General features: G+C 46.3%; 1 protein-coding gene across 1 annotated transcript in view; it reads right to left on the bottom strand.

Moving 5' to 3' along the window:
- The window catches only part of CACNA1I (calcium voltage-gated channel subunit alpha1 I), a 156,796-nt gene extending 133,862 nt beyond the window's left edge, over positions 1 to 22,934 (bottom strand). The window contains exon 1 of the mRNA XM_061988955.1: positions 22,654 to 22,934. Coding sequence (XP_061844939.1) covers positions 22,654 to 22,934 — 281 coding nt within the window. The remainder of the gene's footprint in view (positions 1 to 22,653) is intronic.
- Between the last annotated feature and the right edge of the window lie 228 nt (positions 22,935 to 23,162).

Genomic DNA, 23,162 nt, shown 5'->3' with positions numbered 1-23,162 from the left:
GGGCAGTGACATTTTCCCAGCCTGCTCCTTCAGTGTTCTTGTTAGAACTTAAATGCAGGCTAGGCACCTCCAGGTTCCAAGATGCCCACCCCTGCAGCAACTGGTCACAAGAAAGACATCTCCCTCCAGAGTTGGAGGTCCTGTGTCTCCCGGGACTAGGATTACCCATCAAAAGGGAAAATAACTTGAAAGCAAAGGAGGGGGCATATATTAAGAAGAATTAAGCAGAAAGGATGGTAATAAAGCAACTGACCTAAAGTGTTTACAGACTCTCAGGAAACCTGCACAAGTCAGGGAGAAGTCAGAGGAATATAATAAGAATAAATAAATGAGCATCTTGAGTTGGACCAGACATCTGTCCAGACTGGGTTGCAACACAGCTGCCCAGGGAAGTGTGTAAAAATGGGATGAGCAGACACAATACTTCCCTTAGGCACTCATCCAGCTGCCAACCATTCTCAGCTGACAGACTGTGAGCCAAATCAGGTTTCTGCATTTTCCACTCCCCCTTTGTGGATCCCTCCTAATCAGGAAGGAATGGGAACAGACAAAAACAATAACAACTCTCGAAGAAAGCTAAAGTAATGCTTGATATCAATCTTGATATAATAGAGAGACATCATCAACATGTAGGCTTCCCGCACATGAGCTACTCAGATGTGAGCTGCCATACTGCTCTTGCAAATGCAGATGCATGTCTCTCATCTTTGGAAGAAATTGGATGATATGCCGCTGTCTTGTACTGCGGATGTTTTATCAACATCCTTAACCAGACATTTCAGTACCTGGGATCCTATTACAAAAACAATAGGGGGAAATCCCAAAAGATTTTCTGAATGTTTTCTGGCTGTGATTACCAAAGGGTGGGAAAAACAACAGCTCGGGCTTATTGGAAGCCATCAATCCTAGGGAAGGATGCTAGTTCATTATGAAAGCCTGTTATTTTGTCATCTGAGATAACATTTACTTTTTATTCACTCCTTCACTTTTATTAACTCATGCTGGCATTGTCCTGTAGCACATTTTGGCTTAAATACAGATATATTTGTTTACTGAACTGTGTCTTGTGGTATTTTCTAACGCCAGGCAGAGACCAATCAAGAAAAGCTGGAGACTTAACGACCCAGGCTCACGTGCTTTGTGAACCATCTCAAATGTACTTCACATTCTTCCTTCCTACTCCCTAATAAAAAAAAAAAGAAAGAACCCACATCATTCATTTTGCTGACCTGTCACCAGCAGACCTCGGCTGAATCAGCAGGAAGACCAGACAATTCCACCTTCTTAGAAAAGATCAAGCGTGGTTGGTGGGGAGGGGGGGGCAGTGAACAGTGGGCAGGTCACACCATGCACAGGAAGATCACAAAAGCAAGATACAATCACCTCTAAATGCCGTCTCCAGAGCTGAAAGATTCAGAATTAAGTCTGGATTGTTTTCTACATTCAAAAAACAGTAATTGCTACAGGAGTTGAGATTTTGTTTTTCACCTAACTGAAGCCTGACATACCTAAGTGAATTTAACACTGGATTACTTGATTTAGGGGAGAGTGTAGTCATTTATTGCATTTGTTAACTTAATGGGCATGATTTTCCCCCCCTTTTAGATTTAGCTCTCAAACTAGGTCACGGTGATTACAGACATCCAATCTGAAGGCAACGCCTCCCTGCTGCTTGCATGGAGGGAAGAGGGAGAAGCAAAGGGTGATGGTATTGCACATAAATGTGCCATTTGTATCTAGGCAGAATGCAGTACACGTTGGTCCAAAAATCCCGTGAGCAGAGGAAATAGAGTTTTCTGGCTTCTGCCGGGCTCTGCCATTGTATGGATCACATAGCACTCCATGTCATCCATTACCCGAAGATCTTTGCTTCTGCTGGCCAAGGTGGAATAAAGTCAGAAACATCCTTGTGGATACTTTTACAACCAGATTGTGCTCCAGCATCTCCTTAACTGAGCTCAAGGTTACATTGCACTGGGCATGGTTCAAGTCATCTCACTCTCAAAAGCAGACAGTTAAAGGCACAAGGTATGAGGAAGGAAAGAGCTTGAGAGGGTGACTCCCCTCCTGGAGTCCCCAGCTGCAGGAAAGTGGGGTGAAGGCACATTTGTGCCCAACAGTAGGAAGAGGGGAGCAAGACCCAGTTAGCCTAAAGTTGGTTACTGTCTGACAGATGCTGTCAATTTGACAAATGGGGAAAAGAGGAAGAAAGTGAGGAAGAACAAAGCAGAAGCAAACTAAAGCGTAAGGATGAAGAAATCTATCCTTACCTTCAGCAGAATTAGATAGCATGTCACCTCTACAGAACAGGAGACAAGAAGAGAGATGTCAAGAGCTGCATGTTGTCTTTTTTTTTTTAGGTTTCCCATTATCAGCCAGTTTTTTCTTGTCTTTCCCCCACCCAGCATCTCGCCACCACTATGAAGCTAGTTTGATGGAACAATCCTTCTTTCCCCATCTGCTTCTGCCTGGCCCTGCTGAAATCTCAGCAGGCCCATAGCTCTTGGCAGATTGCCTAGTCAAGAGCTCCTTTGACCCTCCTTCTTCTCGATCCACCTCTAGCTTATCCTCTCCTGCCCTATTAAACCTCCCATTTTTCTTCCTCCCCACTCTCTCACCAGAGAAATCAAGTCTCAAAATTAATTTATTCTTATCTGTTTCCACATTTCTTCCTCACAATTCCCTTTTCCTCATTTCCTCTTCTATTCATTTTCTGGTTTATTTTCATTCCTAATGAGACATTGTCTGAGGTCAGGATTAATAACCCTCACTTCAGACACCTATTAATCCATCAGTAACCAAGATGGGCACATGGACCCTGGCAGCCCACTGTGCAGGAAGGAGACCTATTGGCAGATCTGCATGGTGACCTGGGGACCCTGTGGAACTGGAAGGAGGGGATGGTGATCAAAGAGGAGTGTAGCCTGGGGCAAGAGGGTGGCAGGGCCCTCAAGGCATCATCTGTGGCAAGACTTGAGTCCTGGTTTTCCCAAGTGAAGGGTGTTTGTTGTGCTTGCAGGGCTCAACACAGCAAAAAGTTTCTTCTTCTGGAAGTATCTCTGGCTAAAATAGGAGCTATTCTGGCTGTCATGGAAAGGGGATCTGTCATGGGACAGTAAACATCTCCATGGAGAGACAACACTTTAAAACAAGGAGAGGCTCAGCATGCTGCACTGTGAAAAACAAGGGTGTTTCTCCTCCACTTTGGAGCTGTTCCATCCCGGACCAACGGTTTGGCTCCCTCAGAAGCCCACGGCAGCTCCATCCCACCAAAGGGACCCCACCTCACCTGAACTGTTCGTGAAGCATAGGACAGTCATGTAGAGGAACAGCAGCTACTTATCCCTCTATACTCACTGCCCCTTTCACTCCTTCTTTATACACTGTTTCCCCTCCATTAGATGCTGAGGAAGTAGTAGCTCAACTGTCTCCCTGTCATAAAAGAGTGAGAAAAGGGAGTGATTTTGCAGATGGAGCTGGAGGACAATTGTAGACACAGAGTATCAGCCATTCTGGCTGTAGAGGGACTCCTGTACTGGAGCAGCTGCTACAGACAAAAAGACCACCGTAAGTACCAGGTAGAGACATTGGGCCACAATCAGAGGACTGGGGTGAGCAACATGTTGGTGGGCAAGGGGTGAGAAAGCTAGCGAGATCCAACAGAGCTAGTCCCCAGCACCTTGCAATAGGTGACAGCATGGCTTATCCAGCTGAGAGGCTAAGTCAGGGCCAGTAAAGGCACTAGCAGGTAGGAGGTCAAGAGATGGGTAGGTCACAAGGCAACACAAGGTGAGAAGAGTTTCTAGAAGAGCCAAAGAACTGAGCAAGATGAAGAGGGTAAAAGTCTCGTCTTGTGTTCCTTCCTTGCTACCACTCTAAGTCACAATACCTATAGTATCTCACAAAGATCTCTTGACATTTCCATTACAGGACCACTAGCTTCCTTTTCAGTCATTATTGACCATGCTAAGTAACATCAGCCCTTCGCCAACCCAGTTCTGCACCTGTTTTCCTTAGTGGGAGTTCCATTAGAACCATTAGTCCCACTGTCTCCAGTCCTGCACTGCATCCCCATCTTCCCAGAAAGATCCTTTCTCCCTCCTTTCTTTTTTGCTCATGCAGAAGCTGTGGCAGATGCTTTCCCAGGCTCTTACGGTGTGGAAAAGCAACACGTTTGACTAGAGTGGCAGGTTATCAGGGAAGATGTTTTACCCAACCCTTTTGGGGGAGTAAGTTGCAGAGAAGCCCAGGCAGTGGAGGGTGTGAGGCCAAGGAAAGCATGTTGCAGCAGGAGGGTGGAGTGCCTTCACACTGAATCCTTTTTAATCTCCTCGCCCTTCTTTTTTGCCTGAATGGGATTAAAGAAGCAACAAGGGAACTTCACTGCCAGGCACACTCCATGGCAACACATCAGCTTTAAAGACATACCAGTTCCTAGAAGCACTAATGTAATGCCTCATCTTATTCCCCAGATCCCCTTTCCCAAGCCTTCTCCATGCTCCAGTCTGCCTGGTCATCCCAGGAGGTCCTGCCTAGCAGTTCTTCCACAGATGGGCAGACACACAGCAGATCAGTGAAGCACACAAACTGGGAACCTCCACAACAGTTGTGCTTGCTACTGCCTCTTCTTTTGGACCTTCCCCCTCTTCCCCTCCAGCAATACCTCCTGCACGAGCATCCCCAGAGCTACATTCCACCATTTCACAGGCACAGGCTCCTTTGGGAGCTCAGCTCTCCACCTGCAGTCAGAGGAGAAGGGAGAAGATGTTCTGCTTTGTCCCCTCTTCCCATCCGGCCTTCATGAAAGCAGAGGAATGCCAACTCAACAGCTGCCTCTCTGTCTAGGGGATGGGGAGGGAGGTACAAGCATTTGGAGGAAAGGAAAATTAATATGAACAAAACACAAGCCACATGAAGCTGAAGCTCAAACCCGACTTGCCAGCTCAGTTTCATTTTGTTTCAATAAGTGCCTGGCTCAAGCAGGAGCATGAAAACAGGCACAGATGCAAAGACTATCCTTTATGCTATATGACCAAAACAAGAAAGATGGCCAGAGTCTTGCACAAGAGAGCTTGCTCCCACTTCTAAGATTTACATCCCAGTTTGAGAAACCCAAGAGGCCCTTAACTGGGGTTAAAAAGCATAGCTCTCTGGAAGTCAGTGGAACAGTGCCAATTTTTTAGCCACTTCAGATATGGCTCAAACACTAGAGCACTTATCTGTACTGAGCCCAGCATCTTTGGAGGATCAGCCCACCTGACATGCAGCCAGTAAGTAAGGGCGACCCCATGCCCACCTCTGCTAAAACAGGGCCTTCCCATCACAAGCCCACAAATAAATTCCTGGGTATGAACCCCAGCCTCTGTAGCACATTGCATTTTTAAACAAAACCATACTTCTTGCTCAGCTGCTCCCAACACCAACACACAGTTCCTTGCACTGGCAGTTTACACTGCGATCTCAACACACCTGAGCCACATTTGGGAGTCCACTGACTTTAACTGTCTGATGTATTTCAGTCACCAACCTCCCCCACTAGTGGCCTACAGACAGTCCAAAATACAGCAACCTCTGCCACGAGCTATTCTCTCATCATAGCTCTCGTCTTTCCCCTACACCTTGAACAGTAACACCAGGCTTAAATTTTCCCTTTCCAGTCAAAAGCTTTTAGGTCCCCTCAGGTTTTTAAATACTAAGGGAAAGGCCTTCCTTTTCCCTGTATCCCTCTCATCGCCAGCCAGATGCACAAGGGAAGGCACAGCAAGTATCTCCTAGGGATAATTGCAGAGGAACTCACCAGTAGGTCAAATATTTACCTAAGCCTCATCAATGCAAATGTCTTCTAATCCTCCTGTATCTTTCAGGGACAGCAAAAGAATGGTGAGTATGCCTCTGATTTATACAGATGCATATAAATTAGAGTAATAAATAACTCATTTAGATGATCTATTATGTAGCAACTCTATCACTATTAGTCATATATTTATTGTGTTTGTACCATCCATATAGAGAGGTAATAACATAAAAGCAATATATACATTGCAGTAACAGTTCCTAGACTTTCTTCTGTCCAATTCTCAGCGCATTTTGACAGTGACTGCTGTGCACACACAGGTTTTTGCCACACTGACTCCGTGAGAGTTATCTGCCAGCCTGCATCTCGGTGTGCACAAGTTGAGGAGGGTGGGGGGTGGAACTGAAACGTCTCATGATAGTGCATTTGAGGCCTCCGTGCAATTTCTAAACACAAGCACGTAGCTAAGTGCCTGGGGGCATCAAACATAAGCAGCACAGTTAGTGGGGAAGGGGTGCAGAGATAAGACTATAAATAAAAATCTTCGCTGCTATTTGGGGAAGTGGCAGGGTCTCGGAAGAGATCATTCAGTGGGCTGAAATAATCCCAGGTGTAACTATTAAGGCCACAAAGTAAAGATTTTGCACCAGATTCTCTATTGGGAATTTCTCCTGAAAAGCCAGCTAAGACCCATGAAAATGTTGACAATCAGGAGAGAAGAATCCGGCATCCAGTGGGGAGAAGTGTCACAGCGATAGATGAGGAGACCCTTCATACACACAAATGAGAAAAGGAAATGCCATAGGTACAAGACAAAGTCTCAAACCCATGACACTAATCTGCTTAATCACACTCGAGAAGTACCCAGAAAAGTCAAGTGGCCTGGGCAAGAAGTAATCTCTTTCGTGCTCTCTTGCTAGAGCTGTCTAACCTGACAACTTTGCTTTCACTGATGGGACCACAGACATCCTCTGTCCTGTGGGGAACATCCCAGGTCATTCAGACACTCATCCCCTCTCCTATGCACAGAAACACAGCAGCTTGCATCTCCGTTTCAAATTATATCCAGCACCTTCCTGCTTTCCCCGGGGTCACGCTTTTCCATCCCTTGGAAGCTCTGCCCAGAAATGCCTCGACAGCAGCACTCTTGTGCCCACAGATAACAGCCATGAGGACACGCTGGCTGCCACTACAGCCAAATAAGCCTTGGGCATTTTTATTGCCCAGAAATTTAGGAACATGTCTCCTAGGTTGAGTGCAAGAAGAGGGGTGGGCCAAATGCCACAGACAATCTTTTGAAATGTAGAGCTGGAAGAAAGACTCAGCTATTCCAACATGACAAAACAGGGACGCTGTTGGTGCATTTAACTACTCTTCCAGAGACACCTGGTGTTTATCTCCATTATGTTTGTCTCAAAAGGGAGATGTTGGCTCAGGCACTAGCGTCAGGGGCCTGCAGTAGTTGCTCTGCTCTACCCCCTTCTCCTGCCTCTCCCTCTGATGTTGCAGAGGAAATGACACAGGGGCTTGCCCCAAGAAGCACAGTGTTCAGTCTGTCTCGCTGTCTATGGAGAACAGGAAAAAGAAAATACATGGACGTGATTCACCATAGCACAAGGCAAGGGGGAAAAGGGCCACATTCAAATAGGGCAGAGGATGAGGAGTCAAAACAGAGATCAGACTCCCGCAAACACAGGTATCATTGGCCAGTGCAGCGATGACAGAGTTCCTTCTGTCCCCAAACAATAGCCATGCAATCACAGCCTTACATCTAAAACAACTGCAGCCCTTGGCATTTATGGCTCCTTCTAGGAAGAGTCAACCAATCTGAAGTCCTAGCTTAGTTCCCACCTTGGGAACCTAAGTCACAGGAGTCAGGAAGCTATCACCTTCCTTCTCCTGAGAGGAAGGTCCTAGTACACACTTGATGCTACTTCTGTACCTTGAGAGCATACTGAAATGTCCCATAGGGCCAGATATCCTAGAGCAGACTTCCACAGCCTGTTCTATCAATCGCCCTTGTAGGCCTCAAAAGATGTCCCTTCCATGGGACATACCCCTTCACCCAGGAAAAAGAGTACATTTTCCCTTCTACAGTCTACCTATGATCTGGATCCATGGCTTACACCCTGCTAGAGAATCCCTGATGTGACAGCTCAGGGGAATCAATGAAGTGCCAATCCTATTTCATTTTTCAGTAAAATAACCCCCATATGGGAGAAAACACAGTTTCCCCAGACATCTGCCACACATTCCAGAAAATGCATTACAGGCATGCCACTAAGTGTGAAATAGATTTTTAGAAGTTAAAAAGCTATTGGATATTTAAAGGATGTGTGACATATCACAATATGCTGGAGATTCATTTTAAAGAAATAACAGCACCTCAAAGATACCGTGGAGGGATGCAATTAATTTTGTACTTTGAAAAAAAAAAATCTCAGGCTATGGTTCTCTGGAGGAGGAATGGGTGGGTTTTTTTTAAAGTACCTACATTAATAGCTAATTATTGTATTGTAGGGGAAACTTGAGGCTTCAGTGAGAGCTGAACTACACGGTAGAAGGGCTGTATGCAGCTACGCTGATAATGCTAATTTTAATTAATCCTACCCCAAACTCCTTTCCAACACCCAGGCTCATTTGCTTCGTCTGACTGGCAGCTTGAGCTGAAACTTCCACAGCGGGTATGATGACTATTTTCTTTTTTCAACAGTTGCAAAAAGAAAAGTTTTGTCTGTGCAGAAGCATTCAATGAGGGGAGCAGGGGGGAGCATCAACTAGCACTTGTAGCTGGATGCTCTGAAACATTGCTTTTCCACTGGGCAGCAGGGCAGCCTTCAAAACCCTCTTTGTTCATTCTGTAACAAGCCATCCAAATGGGGACAGATTAGCAGCTGCCATGGAAAAAAAAGAAAATGTGCTTGGAATATGCTCAGGAGAGACTGTTTTGATATGACTCAGTCTAAGAAATTAAGACAGAATTAAAGATGAATGTGGAACCTCAGTTTCTCCCTCTCCACGCTGCCTTTACAAGACAATCTTTCCTTGCACGTTCATGTGTTTTTTTCACAGGGAGGAATGGCATTTGGTGAAGACAGGGATTTAGCCACTGGACCTTACAGAAGTCTGCTGACAGCAGGGAAACAGAAATAAGCAGAAATGCAAAGCATGCAGGCTCTGAGACAGGGAGATTACTTCACCCCACCAACTCCATATGGGATGTTTGGATTCCACCCCTTCTCGCTGCAGACTGAGCCCTACAGTCCTGCCAGCCTGCCTCCACTTAGGCTCACTGTCCTAGCCTTTGCCTTCTCAGACAGCTTCTTCTCATCAAGGTCACCATCTCCCTCGCTTCTGGTTACCTGCCCCTCCATTAGCCTTGCCCAGCCCACCCACTCCTTTCTACAGGTTGCTCATTCATGCCATCACTCCCTAAGTCCCTCCTCTCTGCTGAGCAGATATCTGGCCAACAAGCTTTTCACCTCAGCCCTGTGTTGGCTGCCTGGCCATACACAAAGGGTGGGTGTCAGGATGAAGCCAGGCTGTTCTCAATGATGTCTCAATGATTTGGGTTGTGGAGTCTCCTTCCTTGGAGGTCTTCAAGACCCGCCTGGACATGTTCCTATGTGACCTGATCTAGGTGAACCTGCTTCTGCAGGGGGGTTGGACTGCATGATCTCTAAAGGTCCCTTCCGACCCCTACCATTATATGATTCTATGTCCAATAACAGGACAAAGGGCAATGGGTATAAGAGGTTCCAAAAGAAATACAAGGAGAGTATTCTTTCTTCACTGAGAAGATGACAGAGCACTAGAACAGGCTGTCCAGACAGGTTGTCAAGTCTCCTTCTCTGGAGACATTAAAAACCAACCTGGCTGAATTCCTGTGTGACCTAGGTGGTCTTGCTCTGGCAGGGGGGTTGGATTAAATGATCTTTTGAGGTCTTTTCCAGCACTTGAGATTCCTCCTGGGCTGCTTAGTCCCCTATTCCAGTATCTTTCCAGGCTTTTTGCCTGGTCCTTGTCTCTCCAGTCCTCAAATTAAGATTTCATTAAGGGATAAAAAGAATGTTACAATAAGAAAAGCTGGACAGCTTTTGAAAATGACATTTACCACTTCACATAACAGTGAAAACTAAGTCTTCCATTTCTTTGGATCCATTTGTGTGCATGGCCCTCACATGAACCATGTGACTTCAGAGATGTTAGAATCATAGAATGGCCTGGGTTGGAAGGGATCTAAAAGATGACCTACTTTCAACCTCCCTACCATGAGCCAGGATACCTTCCACTAGACCAGGTTGCTCCATGCCCCATCCAACCTGGCCTTGAACACTGCCAGGGAAGGGTGAAGAATTCTAATGGTGAAGAACTTCTTTCCCAACATCTAATCTAAATCTTCCCTCTTTCACTTTGGAGCCATTACTCCTTGTGCTATCACTACATTCCCCTGTAAAAAGTCCCTTGTAGGCCCCTTTTAGGTACTGGAAGGCTACTATAAGGTTTCCCTGGAGCCTTCTCTTCCCCGTGCCTAACAACCACAACTCTCACAGCCTGTCCTCACAGGAGAGGTGCTACAGCCATCTGATTCTCTTCATGGCCCTTCTCTGGACTCATTCTAATAGGTCCACATCTTTCTTACATTGGGGGTCCTAGAGCCGAACACACTACTCCAAGTGGGGTCTCACAAGAGCATGGTAGAAGGGCAGAATCACCTCTCACAACCTGCTGACCATTTTTCTTTTAATGCAGCCCAGAACATGGCTTTCTGGGCTGCAAACACACTTTGCTGGCTCACACTGAGTTTTTCATCTACCAAGTCCTTCTCACAGCTGTCCCCAATTCACTCATCATTCAGTCTGTATTTGTGCTTGGAATTGCCCCAACCCACGTGCAGGACCTTGCACTTGACGAAGCAAAAACATTACTCAGCACCCAGCAAGGAAGAAACCATGTACTATCAGAAGTTCACCTATAAGGAAAGACAACGTGGCCAATCTATAATGAAAACTATGAGGCTGTAGCATGGGATGAACAAAATGCTGCCAGGAAACAGTGACAATTCTCCTGCCTCCAAAGGCTTTTCCTGTATAAAACAAGTGGGTTACCATCTAGTGCCTTCTCCAGTCACTAAAATCCTGTTTCCAAAGAGGGCTTCAGACAGGAAAACACGAGTAGTTACAAGTACAGAGGCTGCTAAACAGCAGGTCAACAAGTATGGAGAAAAGAGAAGCAAACTCCAAAGCAGGGAAGAATCCTGCTCCATCGAGGAAGTGAATCGAAAAGGAACCATAGGGAAAGAAAAAAGCAGCAAAAAAATGCCTTGAGGTAAAAAAATATCATCCTTAAGAAATATCACAGTTGGCTAGCAGCATTGAACATCAGGCAGGACCGAAGGCAATACATTATTACTGTTGCACTTCTATGGGAGTGTCTTTTTTAATACAATTCAATTATGACACAAACACTTTCAAGGACTGGCCTGAATCTCACGTACGGACAAAGCAGAGCCTCCCAGATTCACCTGTGAAGCCAGGAGATCGAGCCAAAGCAAATATTACATCACGGGTTGGTAAATATGCAAGCAAAACCAACGACATAGAAGTTGTAATGCATCACAAAGCATACTTCTCTTGAACATGTTTTATCTTAATTATTGATAACGGCTTGCTAACAATGCCTGCTAGCTGGCTGGCGAAGGATCTGTAGCACATTTTGGAGAAAATAAGGACACTGTATTCATAGAGGGACTTATTACCTCACTTGAGTGCCAAGTTCTTGGCTGAGAAGCAAGATGCAGGATACAGGTACATGTAGGAAACATCCTTGTGGAGGTGTGTGAATGATGAAGCAAAGCAGATTTGCTATGTACACCATCACGGTGTTTTACTGGGCTCCCAAACAATAAGCAGGGTTTGGAAAGCGAGCGGAGATTTTGGATCTCTGACTTGAGAGACTATCAACCTCTGCATGGATGAAAACATTTCTCCACCTTCAAATATTGCAGCTCCTGCCTCTTCCACACAAAACAGGACAGCTGTTGTTTGTTACAAATGGCCTGTTTCAATAGGGAGGTTAATATTTTACCATGTGTTTTCTTCCCGTTCCTTCCCTTCTTGCCTGTTGAGGCAAATCTCTTAGCTAGCATTATGAGCACTGGATTCAGCAGCTTTCTCCTGGATGAATTTGTACTGATGTTAGCCCTTCTCATCCGTGACTCTTAAAGAGCTGAAATCCCACAAGAGGTACATTTGGTTCACTCTGCCTCTCAAGACATCCAGTTACTTCAAGCTACAAGCAACCCAAAAGCCCTTGTGGTATTTCCGCATTTATGCTGCCCTGGGGAGGCAGCGATAAACAAAGCTGAGTTATTAAAGATGAAACAGCTCTCACAAAGGTTTGAGGGTCAGGAACAAGGCTGAGGCAGCAGTGTTGGTTCAACTTTTGGAAGAAAACCCTCAAGCACCTTGCCCACCTTCCAGGCTGGGGCACAGGGCCAGGAGACTGCAGCCACACAGCTCCCAGCCAGCACGCTGAGCTCGTATCTGTTTGCATCTGCCCACAAGTGTCAGCTCTGGTGAGCAGGGATTAGCAGAGAGCCAGCTACCTGCCAGAGAGGTCTGGGACCAGCTGTTCCAACAGGCAGTCTCATCCAAGCTAGCCCAGGGGATGTTCACCTACTAATACCCTGCTCCTGCTTTCAGAGTAGATGCATCCTTGGACCTTGACATCCTGCGATAAGCACAGAACTACTGCACACTGACAGCTTGGGATGGGGATGTGAGGGATGCCACTTGCATGCTGGGGGGCATGGGAGGATAGCTGTTGACCTAGACTGGAAATAAAGTGCTCTAGATGTAAATGGAAGCAGCACGTGAGGATGAGGAAACAGCAATCCCACCTCACCGTGTAGCATTTCCCTTCTCAGAGCAGGGAAATCTGCTGTTTTTACACGTAAGCTCTTGCATGTCTGCAGAGCCCTGGCCATCTCCCCTTTTCTAACTAAGCCAATGAGTTATATCCTCTGTTTAAATCCTGCTTTCAGATTCTTCCTTTAGCTCCTGACCATTCCTGCCAGGAAGCCTGTTGCCTGTGATACTGGCTAAGAAAGGTACTTTACAGAAAGAGCTCATTCAAGGGCAGCAGCAATCAATGCAGACAGGCTGCTAGCAGCGAAACCCAGGAATGACAGCAAGGGAAGGGGGAAAAAAAATGGAGAGGGAAAAATGACAGACTGCCACAGATGGAGAAAGGAGAGGGGAGAGACAGGGTAGCTAGTCACGGGAGGGGTTGCTGGAGGAGTTGCAGGGGCTGAGGGAGGGGGAGGAATAGCAGCTTTTATAGACTCGAGGACAGTAAGTGATGATGAGGGGAGACCAGGGGAAAGAAACTAAAGGAAGGAAGGATAAGTAAAAGAGTGGTTTTGCATCATTAGTGAGGACAGATATCTCTTTCCTCCTGGATGAGTTGCAGTGTAAATGGCATTATTGTCTCAGGGGACAGATGGTCACCCACATCACAGCTCTCTGCATCCCCCACCCTGCCCAAGGGAGGCCCTCCTCTCTCCTGATCTGTACTGATACCATAGAAGGGGAGAAAGCTGGAGAAAGGGGAGTCAGGGATGGGGATCCTTCAGGCAGGAAGGCCGAGCTAAGCTCCCCATCCCCACCAGCTGACCTTGGAGTAAGGCCTGGGCAGGTAAAAATTGTTCCAACCACAGCACTGCACTCAAGCTCCAGTCCCCAGACCAGTCAACCCCTCCAAATGCCTGTGTGAGTCTTCTAGCAGGAGCATCACACTGCTGTCACACCACCTCCTTATTCACTTCACCAGTCCTTGATGGCAGTCAATAAAGATCAAGCACTCACGCTGATTCTCTCAGATCTTTCGGACTCCTTTGATACCATTGATTACAAGGATTTGTTGAGACACCCACCAAGCTCAGCAGGGATTTGCAGCATGGTGTTAGAGTAGCTGTTCCCACCCTAGATAGCCTCTGCTTATCAGTCCCCATCAGTTGCTGTCTTACATCTTCATAATCCCGCTTCATCTCTTTTTTCACAAGTCCAGCTGCACCCTTACCTGCCCTCCCTGCTTGTCTCAGCCTCCTTCCCTAGCTGCTGGTCACAACTTTGCTGTCCTCTGCAGCCAGAACAAACACCATTCCCTTTTAGCTAGCCTGTTGCCACCTCTGAAGCTTCTTCTGAAATGATGCCTGCAGTGGAGCCCAGTGCACTCATCTAGGGAGGGGAGGCAACAGCATCTGCTCCTTGATGAGGCAGCACAGCACAGTGCAAACCCATGGCCCAAGGAGCAGCAGCAACCAAGAGCAGGGCAAGCCTGTCAAACAGATCCATCCCTTTAAACAGCCTGGCAGCACATCCCACCATGGCTCAGACTTCTTCCCACTGTCCCCCCCCACCTCTCACTAGCAAGAGGCTGCAAAACCCATTTCAGAGAAGCACACTTCAAATAGGACCTCCTTCTCCCCTGCTCCATGGCAGGCAGTGAAGCACAAGAGAGGTGGTGGCATGGGGATGCACAAGAGACTCGAGGAAGGGGCTAGCCAAGGTGTGCTGGGCCAACCAGAACCAGGGGGCAAAGTAAGCACAGAAGCAGGTGCAAGCTTGAGTTTGGTTCCTCTTCCAGCACGCTGCAGCTTTCCTACGTGTTCATCCTCCAAGGACAGAATCTCTCTAGAACTGTAACGATCTTCCCAACTTACAGGCTGACAACTTGGCAGACTCTTTGCTCCTGTTTTCTTCATAGGTCTGAAATGGGCCAAGTTTTTCACACAGTCTTTCCTCTTAATCATCCTGGGACCAGCTGCAGGCCATTTGCTGCAGAAGAGCTGCAACTCTGCTGATGAGAGCTGCTTCAAATGAGGAACGGTCAAGTACCACACTCACATCACAGAGCAAATTCAACTGGCTGCAAGCCCTTCCCCATAGTCTGAGGTGGGAAGAGTGTCAAGTCCTCAAACAGGCAGCTGGTCAATTTGTTAGTGGTTAATTGCATTATTTAATTCACATTGTTATGTTAGAACATGCAATCAGTAGTCTGGTCAGAGTATTTTATAGGTCCTACACTCAAAATGGGTATGTTTACTGCTCCTTCCATTTCTTCAAGAGCCCCCTCTGGCTCCCTCACATGCTTTGCTCCAGTGTTCACAAAGGCTGAAAAAGGCAAACTGACCATTTTTCAGAGAGTAAATGGTTCTTGTCCCCAAGGCAAAATATATTCCAGTGAATAAACACAATATGCTCCAGAAGGAGGGCTTGTTTCTGTTCAGCAACACACTTTGGAGGGATGTGGAGGTCCCCCAAAGGAAGCACTGCTTCCATCCCTGCATTGGGCAGAGAACATCATCCCACTCCTTTGATCTGATACTAGCAGGTACATCCCCCAGCCTCGCACAAACCACAGTGTTTGCACTGGATAATACTGTACTCTAAATGACAAGGCCAACCCTCCCATCATAGCCTGAAGAGCAACAGCTGGTGCAAATAGGTCCATTTTCACTAGGTATAGCAGCATTGATTTACATCAGACAAGGATGTGACTTTCATGTTTACTCTCTCCCTCCTGCATCCCCAAACCTTCTACATCCATTGGCCAGAAATCCAGAGACCGTATTGAGTTACCTCACAAAATGCTTTTGTAGTAAAGACTCCCAGCCCCATTTTCCTGAAGCATCAAGGTACGGGGTATTAGCAGGTCTTTCATTGCTTTTGGTGTGTACTGGGGAAACGGGGCACTACAACGTATACATCGAATAAAAGAAATGCTTCTCTCCTAAATCAGAGTCTCCTCTCAGTGTTTTGCAGTTAGCCCTTCCTCCAACCATAGGAATCCACCCTTCAGTAACTAGGGAAATGCTCAGAGCCTTGCATGAAGGCAGTAGGTATACAAAAAGATTTTTTTTTCAACTTTATTCCCAATTTTATTAGGCCTTATGGACATTAAAAGGCTCAGACAGTTGGAGCTCTGGTTTTGCATGTGCTGTTGCCCTGCTTCCTTTCCAAACCGTGATCTTTGACTTCTCACTATAAAACCCTCCAGAGACTAAGCTAAAACGATGGGAGGCAGCAAGATATCCTGTCTCAGCATTTGTGCTTAGAGCCAGCTTGCAAGCCTGCCAAATTTAGACCTCATCCCTTTACGTCTGCCTACTTGCCTGGAATTGCGTACATCTCACATACACACAACCCAGCCAATTTCTTACAGATCACAAGCATGCAAATCCCCTTCAAACATATCCATCCCTTGTGTGCTACTAATGACAAAGCAGAAGTTTAAATTCTATTTACACCGCGTCTGACTGTGCAAATGATCCCTCTAAACTTCCCATCACAAACTTGCACATCAAATGACCCACAGTAATGGCACTCCCTTGTCACCAGTTTTGCAGAGGCAGCTTCCTTCCCAACTACTTGGGCAGGTCCTGAGCACTACCATGCTTCCCCTGCCTCTGCCTACCAATCGCAGCCAAGAAATGGGGTTTCTATCCCATGAAAGAAACTGGAATTTACAGATCTACTCCTTCCCAATCCAGAGTCCAGGGAGGTGGTGTGCCTTCCCTTCCTCCTATGAAACTAAAATTGCCCAATATTTCATTATGGAAACACTAAAATGTTCGGACTGCACCATTTCCAGAACTAAACCTGTTCCCTGTCTTTCCTTTTGCCTTCCTCCATAGCAACAGGACAAGGGGTAATGGGATGAAGCTGGAACACAAAAAGTTCCATTCAAACATAAGAAAAAACTATTTCACTGTTGAGGTGAGGGAGCCCTGGCGCAGGCTGCCCAGGGAGGGTGTGGAGGCTCCTTCCTTGCAGGTCTTCAAGACCCACCTGTACACGTTCCTATGTGACCTGATCTAGGTGAACCTGCTTCTGCAGGGGGGTTGGACTGGATGATCTCTAAAGGTCCCTTCCAACCCCTACCATTCTGTGATTCTATGAATATCCTAAAGGCAGCCCCAGATGCTAGCCAGCAACCTCTGCAGCCTGCTATCAAAACTCCCACTTTACTAAAGAAGAAACAGGCACCTCCAGAAAGCCCTCTGAAGGGAGGGGTTAAGTGTACTGAATTTCCTGCTACAGATGGCAACCTGTCAAATACCTACAGATGTCTGATTTTCAGACAGGTGCAGTTAGATAGGGTGAAGCCCAGAGAGCTTCCCAGAGGAGAATTAACAGAGAAACAAAGGGTCAGATCACAGGCATCGGAAAAGTCTGCTTTTAAAGCATGTTGTTAACACAAAAATGGAGGAGAGTAGTTGAGATTAGATTGGTCCTGGGGAGATGTCTGTGCTGGCCCAGCAAATGCATTGCCTTTAAATGTTAATCAAGTTTATGGACAATTGGCTTATTAAAAGCCACCCTTATTTGCTAATAGCAAACTTTATTCCACCAGTAGAGCCCCTGGCAGAGTGGCAGAAAACCCATCAGAACCTAAAGCAGGTTTTCCCCCTTCTAAAGCTTGAAAAGCATTCGGCGCATGTCCAGGGAAACACTGACGCCACCGACACTGCATGTCCACTGGAACAGCTCAGTTTCCCATGCAACAGGAGTAGCTGTAAATTTGATTTTGAATGTTGTGGAGTGCAGACAGGTCAGATAACCTCTTACAGAAAAAAAAATCTGGCACTTGGTGGATCTTGGGGATATAGATGTATCTGTTGGCTGGAGAGCTGTGCAATCAGCAAAAATCAATCCATTCCTCAAGGCACGGCAACAGCATCTGCCTGGTTACCTAGAACAATACAAAGCTATCACAAGCCCTCAGATAAGTGCCAGACTCTTCAACCTGTCTTCAGAGCTAGATTTGCAGGGAGAGACAGGAGAGATCCATCTTTAAAATTGAGAAGCAGGAATAACATACACGTTTAGAGTTTTCCAACTATGCACATAAAGGCTGATACTGCAGACCCCAGGAGCGGAAAGCCATGTTCCCTAGGACCTCAAGAATGATGAATGCTGCTTAAAATTCATAAGCTGCTCAATTGTTGATGTATTACTACACCTTCTGGTCACATTTCCAAGCTTCTTTTCTACCTACTATTTATATATATATACACACACACACAACTAAGTGTACACAAGAAAAATAAACCTCATCAGACAATTACAGGAGCTCAGGCCTTAAGACAAACATCAACTATTACGAAACTTGCAATAAATGCAGCTGGCATTCACTTATTAACTAACTACATCCAGTTGTTATGAAGACTGCATACAGGATTTAACAGCACACAAGGAAACAGCTCAAGACAGAAACAAGTACGACATACTACAGAATCTGCACGGAATTTCACTCGCACAAAAACTGACTGCCCAGACTGCTATATGACCAGGGTGTAATACATAACACGTCTATTCATCCAAAGCTCTTTAAAGAGCAACAGATTTGTTGGCCCTTCAGCCACACTGAGTTACTGAAGAGATGGTTTTGGCAGCACAGGGTCTCCACGTGCCGTGGCGTCGCCTGCTCAGTGTCACCACGAGAACTATCAATTACCAATCCACACACACATCGTTTTCTCCAGTGTTTGATTCTCCACTCTGCTGCCATAGGGCAGTGCCAGCATGAAACACCATTATTGCCCAGCAACAGCCATCCTATGCCCAGTTGGCTCATACGTGGCACCAGCCAGAGAAGAGATGGGGAATAAATCTGTAGGTTCTCAGTTCCCCGTCAATATGTCCAAGGCCGGTTCTGTTTCCTTGTCAAAGCCAATACAGCTGCCAGTACACCTTACAGGAAATGTACCCCCAGAAGCACCGTAGGACTTCCAGGGACAGGTATGATGGCAAAGCTTCTGCTTGGAGGGTCTTTAAAGCTAGCAAGCTACAGGGCAGCTCCTCAGTATACACAAGCAGTCATGCTGGTATTGGGAAGTCACCCTGCTCAACACCCTATAAAACACAGCTTTTGCACAACTGGGACATGACCCACTGCTCCTACGCCACTGAAATCAGCTGGAAACACAACACTTTACTGCCTGAGAGCAAAACAGAAGCCCAAAGGGACAACACGCTTCACAAATGAGGGAAGGAAGCTGGGATATAGCAAAGAGCAGGGAAATGACAGTGTGGTGAACTGCAGAGCCCACCTCATTACTGCTACAGTTTCAGCATTGATTTTTTTTTTTTTTTTTTAATGGCACGCTTCACTCTTACTCTCCCTGTCATGTCAATATTATAGATACAACAGCAAAGGGAGGTCTGGGCCTCCTGGAAAGAGTTTCTTTTAAAGAAAGGCTCAAAGGACAAACCAAATCTATTGCGTTTGACCCTAGGGATGGATGAAGTGTGAAGTCTTTATGGAACCCCAAGGAGTCAAACAGTGAAGCAGACATCCAGGCATCTCTGTTGTAAGCCTCTCATAATTTGAAAGTGCATCAGGATCCATTTGTAAGGCACCATGTGGCATGCCCTTTATTTAGTAACAAACACTTTATAAATTCATAAGATGAACGCTACACGGTTGTTTTGGAAACATGTTTTCACACTTTTCACCCTTTTCCCCCTCTGAGCTCGATTTGAAGTCCTTTGACATCAAGTTGAGGTTTCAGAAAAGGAAAAAAAGAAATCTTACAGCTCCTCTCACAAACCATACCTCAAATATGGACTGTGCTAACATTGTAGCTGCAATAGCACCATGGTCTGCAACCCACCCTTCTACCTGTTCATCAAAACAGAAATCAACCTCTACAAACTCTTTAGTGGGTTGCTCATGTGTTGCATCGTGCCAGACCTCTTTCTAACAGGCACACTTACCAGGAGCCAAGCCAGGCTCCAGGTGTACAATGCATTCCATACTCAGCAATTACCTGTATCTAACAAGGTTAATCAGGATCAAAAAAAAAAAAAACCCAATCTGATCACTAATAAGGTAGGGCAACTCAGGTATTCGTTTATACTGTGTGTAAAAATTACCCCAGCAATATGTAATCACCTAACTTCAAAGCATCAGGCTCCTCTTCACCACACAGCACAATGGCAAAAAGCACAGTAAATACTCTCTTTGGGGACAAGCACCACAAGTTTCATATGGAACACAGTCCCTATCTCAGAAGGGAGTTAGAGTCTACAACTTTTGCAATAACAGCATTACAAAATTATACCCTAATTTGCATACAGAAGTGATTTTAAAGCAGGGATGTAAGTGATTCTTTCTCCTCTTACTGCACTGCAGCAAAGGAATATGGCAGTTGTTTAATAGCACATAACAAAATTGCAGGACTGCTCATGGAAGGAAAAATAATCTTCAGGGGAGGGGGATTTAAGTAGGTAAAATGCAATTAACTAAATTGAAATTTGGTGGTTAATGACCTTGTTCTTACAAAAATTGCTACATAGTCCTTAACGATCAGAGCTTCCATTTTAAGTCTCATTGACAGTGCTTCCGTAACAATGATCACAAAGCTCTGGCCTGGTAGAAAGTCAATGAGAAGATTAACAGGCTTTTAATTAATACTCAATATTTTCTGCTGAATCTGCAGGAAAGGCCAGGTGTCATCCTGCAACCGTGACTCAGCCTGCCCTTGCTTGGCACAAGTATGTTGGAGACCCAAGAGCTCAATATAACAGATGAAAAACAGCAGACAAGCACATAACTTCTTAGAAGACACGATTTGACTTGCATAGAAGCATCCCTTACAAAGGGGCTTACCAGCCAGGGATGAGACCACAGTGAATGACCTGTCACCAGGCCATGGAACTGTACCATTTCTATGACTATTAAAAAAACAAACGTGATGCCAAGATATCATTACCTACAAGAAACCTTCAGGGTTATAGAAACTACTTACTGCATGGTACATTCAAAATGAGGACCACAAGAGGTAGAGAGCATCAAATAAGGAGTTGAAGCCTCCCCCCACAGTCTTTGCTTTTCAAACAATCTTCTAACTTCACACAGCTGAGCTGAAATCACAGACCTGAAACAACCCTTTCAGCAGGTTTACGGCAGCCCCACCATTACCCCTCCCTGCCTGGTATCACAGGTGGCCAGGTGTCATGTCATCAAGAGATGATTGAATAAGTCTTTTTCCTTCTTTCCACAGCTTTTACTATGAAAAAGTCCTTTTCAGAGTGAAATAGCACACATATCTAAGGGTTAGAACAGAAGCAACATTTAAACACTATAATGGCCATATAGGGCCCAGCTTGAAGAACACAGCTCCAACACCTTAATGCCAACACCCTTCCACATACCAAACTGATGGGAATGTTCTGACTTTTTAGCCATAAATAGGGACAGGCTCTTCTCTTCCTTCCCCACAACTTTCTTCCCTCGTTCAAGAGCAATTCTTCATCCCAAACACAGGCTATTTCTCTCCTCTTATTCTCTGAATCCAGCCTTTTAATCGAGACACAAATCTCTCGTGCTTTACTCTGAGCCCACCACATGCTGGGACAAGACTCCCAGGACATAAAAACGAGTGCAGACACACAGTGACTGAAAAGCAATGCATAATTCACTATGAAGTTTTAAAATTTTAAGGAGCAGACACTTGCAAGGAAAGCAGAAAAGCTAACCCTCTGACAAGCTCTCAGTCATAACCTGTGCTTGAGACTACAACGCCTTTTTCAGGGCTTCTGAACTTTAAGACAAGAGCTCAGAGCTGAAACCCAAACCTTTTCTTACATTCAAAATTGAAACATATCTCAAGGTTCATCAGCCACATAAGGTCATCTGTTATTGCCAACAGCACCTCGAGACTTCAGCCGGGGTTTGGCTCTTGAAAGTTGAAAAGGCTCTTAGAAACATTTTGTGAGTCTCTGCTGTGTGGCCAGACACTCAGATTCAATTTTAGAAGCCAATACATCAGAACCATAACAAGCATCCTTATAGATAACACCCACCTAACCAGGAACTAAGATATTTCCAGGTGGAAAACCCCATCACTTGAGATTTCCGGCCAGAAAATGTTCAAGTAAAACTTCAGACCAACCTCTCTGATGATTCATCTTCTTCTTCATTTCCTCCCCACCATGAAGGGTCCTGTGGTCCAAAGAACCGTTATTTTAATAATGCCTCAGTCTCAAGAGCCACAGAGGCCACTGCTTCCCAGCAGCCTCAGTGCTGATGAGTTGTGTAGGTGATCATCATTTGCACTGGTGCATTGCAGGGGCCTCCTTGCAATCGAGGCACTGAGCGTGAGCGGTGACACGGGTGTGTGATTGCTGACCTCCCATGCAAAGGAAGGACATGCTCGTGTTCCAGAGATCTCTCCCAGGGTGTATGGGGCTCAGCATCAAACTCAGAACAGACTCTCCCATTCTTTCCTGGCCAGACATCACGGCAAGACATCATCACGAGAGTGACATGTGTAAGATGGAAAGGAGAGGGGTCACCTAGGTATCCTTGCAATCAAGGTCCAGGAGTGGTGGTTCCCTCACCAAGGGCAAGATGAGCTCTCTTTAAAGCCTGTACGCTCAGAGAGAGGAGAAACCTCTGCTGTTTGTGGCAGCCTGCTGACAAGCTCCTGGCCTGGCAACTCCCTCTCTGTCCCAGGGCAGAGGCAAAAAGGGATCTGGTAAGGGGAAGAGCAGGCCTCTCTAAAACACCTCTCCTCACCCCTCCCCTTGCCCTTCACCCAGCTCCTTGTGACTAAGGCTGTCAGCAGCTCTCTCTGAAGTCCCCTCTTTCATAATCAGCCTCTTTTGATCACATACTAAAACAGCTGAGGTTCTGTTTAAACACAAGTGAGGAACAAAGCAGGTTGTTAAACGTAGGAAACGTCATTCCTTACCTGCCTGGTGCCCTGGGAAGAGCAGGGAGAGGGAGGGATGAGGCAGGAGGGAGCGAAAGGCGGGGAGGGAGAAGGGGCAGCTCAGAAAGGATATGGGTTGCACACCATTTTGATGCACCAGTTCCGTGGGCTTGTGGTCTGCTTCAAGCAGAAGAAGACAACCGGAGCCAAGTCAGGGTAGGGGACATCAGGGTCTGGCGGGGAGGTCACTTCCTCATCCTCACCGAACTCTGGAGAGGATGGCAGCTGTTCCGGTGGCGTTTGCTGCTCCGAGACCCCCAGATCCACGGGCTCCAGTGGGCAGGCAGCAGAGACATGAGGGGGCTGTGGGCCTGCGAGCCAGGTGGAGGGAGGCTGGGGGACGTACTCTGCCATGCCAGCCGCAAGCGAGAACCCCTGGAGAGGAGGAGAGAGAGAAATGAAAGCCCCGTGAGGAATCAGCAGCGAGAGCACAGCACATCCGTGTTCTCCCGGCATGTTCAGAGCAGGGGAGAGCTGCAGGACTGATGGCTTTGACAAATGATAAACCATGGTTGCACTTTGTGCTGAAGCAATTTTAAGCAAAACTCTTTTCTGACAGTCCCACTTTCCACCAAAACTCCT

Source organism: Colius striatus, chromosome 1 (genome assembly GCF_028858725.1).
Source record: "Colius striatus isolate bColStr4 chromosome 1, bColStr4.1.hap1, whole genome shotgun sequence".
NCBI classification, from domain to species: domain Eukaryota; kingdom Metazoa; phylum Chordata; class Aves; order Coliiformes; family Coliidae; genus Colius; species Colius striatus.
This window is presented reverse-complemented; position numbering and strand designations above follow the sequence as displayed.